The following is an 8,950-nucleotide window of genomic DNA, read 5'->3' as shown; positions in this document are numbered from 1 at the left end:
CACACCGCGTAGTTAGTCAGAACAGTGAACAGAGATATACATTTGCAAAGCAATTTACAGAAGCCAAAACAGCATGTTAATGATTTTCCATTTTTTACTCACTTTGCAAACCTACAACAGGCTCTGCAAAGCCACCAAGGTGCAACTATTGATGTAACCTAAAGGCTAACTTGTTTAAGATGCTGTTAAGCAACCCCACCCCTTTACTAAGACCTGGCCAAGGCAAGGTCAACAGGTGAAAGTCACCTAGTTACTGCCCCAGGGTATGTAGCTGTCTATGATTGGTCATTTTAAGAGATAAAGAACTTTAAAATAATAGGTTCAGCCAACAGCTAATGGTTGTGTGTTGTAATATAATTGGCTATAATGAAATGCTGTAATTGTAATTAGTTACTTACAGAATCACTTATTTTGTCTTGCCAAAACCCTTTATAACCCTGAGCTCTGGCTTGGCGGGGCTCTCTTCCAGGGACTCTCAAGAGCTCGGAAGAGGCCAAACTAAAATAAAATCCAATTAATCAACTCCAGTTTCTTGTGGATTCTAGTCTCCGTGATGCTCCTCTGAAAGGGAAGTCTAACAAAACATTGCCTTGTGTTTGAATGCTTCATTCCCCATATTATAAGCATGCAAGTCACCTACATCAATATCTTCTGATCAGGATTATGCATCAGTCTTCTACCAATCTATGTTCTGGGAATTTTTTACATACCAAAGAATTTCTCATCAGAAATCGTCTAAGGCAAATGCCACTTCTATCCTGGCACCATACATTTTTTTTTCCATAAATAAAGATGGCTCTCAGGTCAGTGCAGAGATGCCATCTGGTTATCAGAAAGAGACTGGAGTGTCTCTCTCTCTCTCTCTCTCTCTCTCTCTCTCTCTCTCTCTCTCTCTCTTTCTCTCTCTCTTGCTGACACCAGCCATCCATCAGGAATCTCTGGACCTGCTGGAGCTGGACTCTGGCAAGTGGCACCCAAACACGGAGCTGAAGGTAAGCCATTTCCCTTTCTCCTTTGATTTTTCGGGACAGTTAGGACTCCACCATAGGGGGCTGCAAACCCCTCTGTAGAGGTAGGCAAGGTTACAGTGGTCCATAGGATCAGAACTTGAGAAGCTATGGGCCATAGGAATCTAAAGAAAGCAGACTCTATAGACGTGACTCAAAACCTGCTTTCAAAGAAGGGGTCAAGATACCGCCCCAGCAAGTTGCGTGTTTATGTTTTGTACAAAAGCGATGTCCATGATTCCCAGAGAAAGGGACTGTTAATGTAGTGACTTAGAATAAGGTAGGAGATTTAAAAAAACAGTGTTTTAGCTTAAGGGCCCCCCCTTAACACATGACACATGAAAAGATGATCAACATCACTCATTAGGGAAATGCAAATCAGAAGTACAATGAGATCACATAACACCTGTCAGAATGGCTAAAATGAACAAGAAATGACACATGTTGGTGAGGATGTGGAGAAAGGGGAATCCTCTTATACCGTTCGTGGGAATGCAAACTGGTGCAACCACCCTGGAAAACAATGTGGCGGTTCCTAAACAGCTAAAATATAGAGCTAGCTGATTATCCAACAATTGCACTACTAGGCATTTACTCAGGGATACAAAAATACAGATTCAAAGGGGTACATGAGCCCCAATCTTTGTAGCAGCATTATCAACAACAACAGATTATGGAGAGAGCCCAAATGTCTGCCAACTGATGAATGGATAGAGATGCGGTATATGTACACCATGGACTACTACTCAGCCACGAAAAAGAATGAAATCTTACCGTTTGCAAAAATGTGGATGGAGGTAGAGTGTTCTACATTGAGCCAGACAAGTCATACCGGAGCCTTCAGATTCCGGGTCTCCCTGTCTCTCTGCCCCTCCCCTGCCTCACACTGTGTGTGTGTGTGTGTGTGTGTGTGTGTGTGTGTGTGTGTGTCTCAAAAATAAACATTAAGAAAAATTTTATAAAGCTAAGGTTTTTAAATTTTCTATATTTGTCTATAAAACCATTGTTCCTATGATAACTAGGTAACTAAAGATTACTTCATTTAGTATTTGACTAAATGTTCTAAAACCTTTTGATATTTTTTGACAACCTTCCAAAAATCAATCCTAAGTTAAGTCCATTAGACCTCAAATTAACATTGGGATTTTCTGGAGCATCCTTGAAAATGACACCAAGAAAGTATTCTCCTTCCTTATACAAAAGAACTATTAAGCTAATTAGGCTTATAGGATCCATTAAATTACAAGTATTGTCAAATAGTAAGTAATACTAAGCTTTTTTTATGTTATATTTGTATACGTGTTCTAGAAACTTCATGAAACTCCTAAGTCTGGTATATCTTATGTTGTTGTTTGAGAGAGAGAGAGAGAGAGCACACACGCGCATGCGCTCACACAGGGTACAGGGGCACAGGGAGAGAAAAAGAGTGAATCGTAAGCAGGTTCCATGCTCAGTGCAGAGTCCAACTCGGGGCTCGATCCCACAACCCTGGGCTCAAGAATCAGTCACTCATCCAACAGAGTGCCCAAAGCACCCAAGTCTGATGTATCTTGGTATGTTACTAGTCATAAATTAGGTATCTTAAAATGTTATGTCACAGAAGAAAACAAATTTCCTTGTCAATGCCATTAAAAGGAATTCAATCTCATCTCTTAACAATGAATTTTAAGAAATATTTTGTAATTTATTTTTGACACTATTCTTCTAATACTTTTTTTTTTCTAGTGACAAAGATTTTATTGCTTGCTACATGAACACATTATCATGACCAGGGCAGAGGCTGAGGATGACTTATATTTCTACCTAGGGGAGAGACGCATTGGTCTGACAATAGTGAGCCAATCGGTGACCACAGCCCTGGCGGATAAGAATCAGTTGTAACTTAGCATCTTTATCCTTTCTGTTCCTTTCAAGATGCTTTCAAACAGCAACAGTTTTCTTATTCAAATGGTGGAGATTCTCAGGAAGATCAGGAGCAAGTCCTTTGGACTTGAGATCTCCAGACTGTATTGTCACAAAATGTAATTGAGTCTCCTTGAATCACACTGATTTGTGAGGCAGTCTGGCCCTTGTTGGCCAGTTTATAGCTGATCCCTCATGCAGTCAGATGGCAACTTCAGCCAGGCAGGGACTCTGCAGGGGTAAGTAAGGCAGCAGGGACCGGGACACGCCCTTCCCAGGAGTGAGCATGTGACCCACCATGGTGGTGATCAGGCAGTGAAAAAGTTCTCTGATCTCTTGCAAAGGTGTTCCTACCAGCGTATTTCACCTTAAGGAGATTCAGGGAGAGGGCTATGGACAAGCAGAGGTTTCAACAAACAAAAAACAAACAAGCAACAAACAAAAAACCATACAGACAGACATAAACAGAGACCTTATAGCTTCATTTTGAAATTACTTCCATGAATCAGGTAGAATAATACAAACCTCACCAGTTATGAAAGAACAGTTGGAATAAATTATCATTAACCTGCTCTATTGATTAATAAATCTTTCTCTACTACTATGTGTGGAGAAGACACATAAGATGTGGAGTTTTTCTTGAGAAAGAACCTATGAAAGCTGTGAAGCAGTTGGTCTTTTTTTTAAAGTCTTTGCCTCCCATCTTTTGCTTCCGCCAGGTAAGAATTACCTCCCTGAAGTGTGATTTCATGATCCCAGGATCGTGGGATTGATCCCTGAGTCAGGCTCCACACTGACACCACACACACACACACACACACACACACACACACACACACACACACGAGAGAGAGAGAGAGAGAGAGAGAGAGAGAGAGAGAGAGAGAGAGAGAGAAGGTCGAGATAAGAGGTCCCTTTTCTATCTCACAGGCACAGGGAGAGAGAATCTAAGTTCCTCCAAAAAGCACTTGGATTCCTAAGGACAATACTGACTCCCTTTTGAGATTAATAAGGGGGATATTAGGATTGGGAAAAGGGCAGGCTGCCTCTGAATTGTGTCTGGGCTGTAAGTCTAAATTTGCAAAGATCTGTGAGACAAGGCCAAAGCTTCGCTCTTCCTCCAAAACGCGGGTCTGGTTGCAGCCTAAATGAATCCCTCATCTGTTGAACTACTCCTTCAAACCCGACTGAGCTACCTGGGATCTCCCCCTTTTTTTTCATTTTTGGTTAGCTATTGTTAAGATGCTGTTAGAGCAAACGAACGCTATAAGCATGATAGGCTGAAAGGCTATGACAAGATACCCACCAGAAATGATAAAAAAAAAAAAAAAAAAACGCTCGTATCTACGAGCCTTCCAAATACAGCTCACAGTACACGAAATGAGTACGGGTCTTATCAAAAAATGAAACGTACACCACTGTTTTCGAGATTATTCGAATCCTAGCACAGGCAGTGCTCAAGGCATTTATAACGACTACAGAAAGAAGCAATGGAAACATCACACAGTGGCATCCAGCTTCTTGCTAAAAAGCACTTATTTGTAAAAACGTAAACTTTCTATGTAAGTAAGTTGGTGTAAATTTGCTTTAACAAATTCGAGCTTGTATTAGAGTAAGTACTGGTTGCATATGTCAGTATTTTAATTTCTGCTGGAGTCCAGCTCCAGCACATCCAGAGTTCCCTGAAGGATGGACGGTGTTGGTGAGAGAGTGAGAGACTCAAGTTTCTTTCTCACCTCCAGGCAGATATCTGCACTGACTGAGACTCAGCTTTATTTATGCTGAAGTGTGTGGGAAACAGCACAGAACTGGTATTTGGCTTAGACAAGGATTTCTGATGACAAATTTCTTTGATATATAAAAATTTCCCGGAATATACACTTGTAGAAGACTCATACATACCCTTTATCAATAGTACTGATATATGTGATTTAGATGCTTCTCAGATGGGAAAGGAAGGTATTGTTGGGGCCCAGTAGGCAAAAATAACCCTCAAACAATATTTGGCCTCCTGGGCCACACATGTGGCTTCAGTTCATCCTATGATTTTCTCATTGCTTTGTAAAGAGACATGTACTTTTAGGCTTTGAATCAACTTGGTTCACTCAGTGGCTCCAGCCCTCCCCTTGCTTTGTTTTCTAGCTCTTTGTTTGGTGTAGGGAGTTAACCCAAACGTCTGCCAAAAATTTTTGCTTATTAAAGGATAAGCCTCTTGCCCATGCATAACTGATGAAGGGCCTTAAGGAATGTAAATCTCCTCATAGAATTCTTCAGATTCATCTTGCAGCTCATCTTCCCCTTGGAGCCAGACCATTATCAGGGAATCCCTCTCTGGTAATGACTTGATTGCTCCTTTTATTTACTACTGTCCTGATAAAAATGTCCCGGAGCTCGTCTTTATTTCAAAAATCTTGAACTATGTAATCATTAAATAAATGATGTAATCACCCATGGTATAAAAGACCCTGGCCATCTAAGTAAAGTGTGGCTTTACTAACCCCAATCTCGTCTGTCTTGTCTGTCTTGTTTGTCTTGTCCATCTTCTTTTCTAGAAATATTGCACCGACACCAAGACACCAACCCCCTACTCGGGACCTTTCAACTGCGGTGCCTGGGCTGATCCCCTGCAACTTATCTTACACATTTAAATACAAAACAGTGCTTTTAGCATAGTGAAGGCAGAAGTTAGTTCTTTGTAAGCAGGGATCAATAGCCTGTCTACTTAAGGGGGAGGATAAGAAAAACAGGATTCTCAGGAAACACAAAGTCTGCTCCCATGATCACAAAAGAAGTTCCTATGATAAGATCCTGCACAAGGTGCAATCAGCATAGATTAGAACCAGAATAAGGAGACAAGTCACTCCCAATAGCAATCAACAAGGTGCCTTCTGGGATAGTGCTCAAGCAAAAACAATTGAGTGGGGGTAGATACAGGTCATCATCTGATGGCAGAAGATCATACACACCTGCCTTAACCTCAGAAAGAGTATTCTCAACTTGTGAGTTCAGAATGTCTCTCAACATCTCCCACTTTTTTATACTTAAATGAAGTTAGTGTTGCTCAACCTTTGAGCTGTAAACACCTGGATTAGTTATTTTAAAGAAACAGGAAACAAGGCACAAAATAAGCATTGATGCTCCAGCCACCATGCCAACATTTGTCAGGAGTGATGTAAACCCCTGAGCGTTAAAGAAAGGAGGTTGCAATCTGTGAAGGAGAGATAAAGGTAGAGGATGCATCAATTGCCTGGATCTGTTCATGAAGGGTCTGGACATCAATACTAAAATTAGAATAGATCCAAATACCAAGTAGATGATTATGGATATTCTCCCAAGTGTGGATGGTACCATTATGTTAGAGAGGAGTAACAGAGATCCAGGTATACTCCTTGTGACTTCGAAGGGCCAAACGAGATTTTACAAAATTTAATTCATTTCTGACAAACAGTAATGTCCCTTCTAACACATTAACCTTAGTGTCCAATTTCCTGTCAATTATTTCCTGAGTGGCCAATGCAAAAGAGACATTTTTGTCAACTGGTTAACAGGTTGGGCTGTAGGTACCTCCTGGACAAGGGAGACAGTGGAAGCAGATACAGACCCTGTAATGGCAATTCATGCCATAATGCCCAATATGAAGGCTCTGATGAATCACTCTGGATGTATGAGAGCATAAATGACCTCCTGTATGACCTGCAACCCATAATCATCATACCAAGAGATATTCAGTATTACAGGGAACATAACATAAGGAGGTTGTCATAATATCACTAAAACCTGAATTCCATTCTCAGGAGAAATGCAGTTTGTTACAACATACCCTGTACATGGAATAAAGTAACTTTCATCCTTTTTCAATATGACAGAAAACCTTCCATGGGTCATATTAGAACAGAGGAGGGCATAGGGTGCTTGAACACAGGCAGTGACTGCATAATTGGTAGGAACATTTGGACCACTCAGTATAATAAGACCCATTGCAGCCACAAGCTGCCAAATGTTAGTTTGTTTAAAGACACTGCCATCAATAGTAGTTGTTAGCAGAGGAGAGACCCATCCATTAAAGTGCCATCTTTAACTGATAAGGGCCTAGGTATAAGAATATCTGATCAAGAGTAATCTGGGTGAGTCTTTTGTCTTTTATTATTTAAAATGTGTTATATCTTTGTGACACAGAGACAGAGCATTAGATGGGAAGGGGAAGACAGAGAGGGAGACACAGAATTCTAAACAGGCTCCAGGGTAGGAGCTGTCAGCACACAGCCCGACATAGGGCTAAAACCCACAAACATGAAATTATGACCTGAGCTGAAGTCGGAAGGTTAAATGACTGAGCCACCGAGGTGCCCCGTGGGTGAGTTCTTAACAGAATACATACAGTTAACAGAGGGCATGGGATTAGACCAATCATACATTGTTTAGTGTATATCAAATAATAACCATGTCCATAGGATACATAGCACACCACCAATGAGGATAACCCTTGTCAATATAAATGAGAGTCCAGTCATCATTTGAGTTATCTTTAAGAAGAGTCTAGAAAGGAGTTGGCTTGTTGCAGCGACTTACGTTTTTAGGAATGGAATATCCTCGTCCATAATAGGGTCTCCACCTCCCAGAGCCAAAATATATAGAGACCAAACTGCCTGTATTCCATTAACTTCAGCTGGAGAATCAGGAAGAGGCCCTAAAAACAAACGGGAAGGCATCCCTTAAGAGCATGATCATAAGAAAACCAAATGGGAGAACTGCATATTCTGATATAGGAAAAATGAGGATTGATTTGAGACATCAAGAACTCATCATCTGTGCTGCCACCGAGTAAATTTAGGTTATTAGTAAGAACAGAAAAAAGCTCATTTGCCCACGTTACAAGCTTTAACATAGGAGGGTTTGGGATAGAAGCCCAATACTGTTGTTTAAGGGCATAGCCCATATGGGCCTGAGAACACAATAATGCAAGAAGAGCTACAAACAGTGTAGCTGGAGTGACTGTGGCTCCCTGAGTTTCAACAAGGGCAATAGCCTCATCTGCCAGGGATTTTAATTGTCCTCATGTATGAGTGGAGCCCCATGTAGATTGGGCGAGTCAGCAGCAGCGATGGGGACAATCTTTCTGCAAGGAGAGCTCACTCATGGTCTGAGTGAGTGTCCCTACTATTCATGTGTCTGTAGGAGGCAGGGGGTTGAGGATTTGATAGTTTCTCCTCATTCTTTCTGGGGTTTGTGGCCCAGTATGGCAGAGGAGGCTGCGGAGTCGAGGGAGGAGTTGGAGGGCTCGACATAGTGTCCAACTAAATGATCTGGAATCCAGAGGGCGGTCTGCATCCTGTGGATAGACACAAGCATGGCCTAGTCCTCTGGTTAGTACACCACCGGGTCCCTTCTATTGGCCAGTAAGTGAATCTTTCCACCTTACCAAGGTCTAAGGTTACTCTAAGGCTGGATTCCAAAACTCACACATATTGGTACAGTTGGTAATATCTATATTTACGTTATTAATGACAAACAAAGCATGGGAGAGGATGTGATGTGGACAGCTACCCTTAAACTCCCCTTCTTGTAATTTTTTCATTTGATCCTTTAGGATCTGATGTGTACTCTCAACAATTTCTTGTCCTTGGGGATTGTAAGGAATTCCTGTGGCATGAAAAATCTTGAAAGGTTGAGTAAACCTTTTGAAAGCGATAGAAGTGTAAGCTGGTGCATTGTCAGTTTGATAGCTTTCAGAATCTCCAAACAGGAAAAGCTAAAGAAAAGATGTTGAAATACATCTCTGTAACCTTCGCCTATATGGGCAGAAGTGACGATATGAGAAAATGTATCAACACATCCACGAACATAACAAAGTTTTCCAAGGGATGGTACGTACGCAGCATCCATTTGCCATAAATCAGAGTCTCAGACCTCTTGGGCTGACCCCAGAGGGTAGGGATGGAAAATGAGTGGGGTATTACTTACAGAGGCGGACTCCTTCTCGAGCGGCTTCCCTAGAGATATTACGTTGGAGATGAGTGCAGAGGCATTTTGATGATGTAATT

General features: G+C 41.5%; 1 protein-coding gene across 9 annotated transcripts in view; it reads right to left on the bottom strand.

Moving 5' to 3' along the window:
• The window catches only part of LOC115295645 (zinc finger protein 420-like), a 91,487-nt gene that overhangs the window by 48,304 nt on the left and 34,233 nt on the right, over window positions 1-8,950 (bottom strand). For 7 of the 9 annotated variants that reach the window (XM_029943739.1, XM_029943737.1, XM_029943741.1 and 4 more), the window contains one exon: window positions 7,479-7,596. The exons of 1 other annotated variant lie outside the window; for it this stretch is intronic. In XM_029943739.1, coding sequence (XP_029799599.1) covers window positions 7,483-7,596 — 114 coding nt within the window. In that variant the 3' untranslated portion in view covers window positions 7,479-7,482. One more of the 9 variants, XR_003910510.1, reaches the window with a different exon arrangement.

This window comes from Suricata suricatta, chromosome 7, assembly GCF_006229205.1.
Source record: "Suricata suricatta isolate VVHF042 chromosome 7, meerkat_22Aug2017_6uvM2_HiC, whole genome shotgun sequence".
NCBI classification, from domain to species: Eukaryota; Metazoa; Chordata; class Mammalia; order Carnivora; family Herpestidae; genus Suricata; species Suricata suricatta.
Note: the sequence above shows the minus strand (reverse complement) of the source record. Positions and strands in the feature narration are given on the sequence as shown.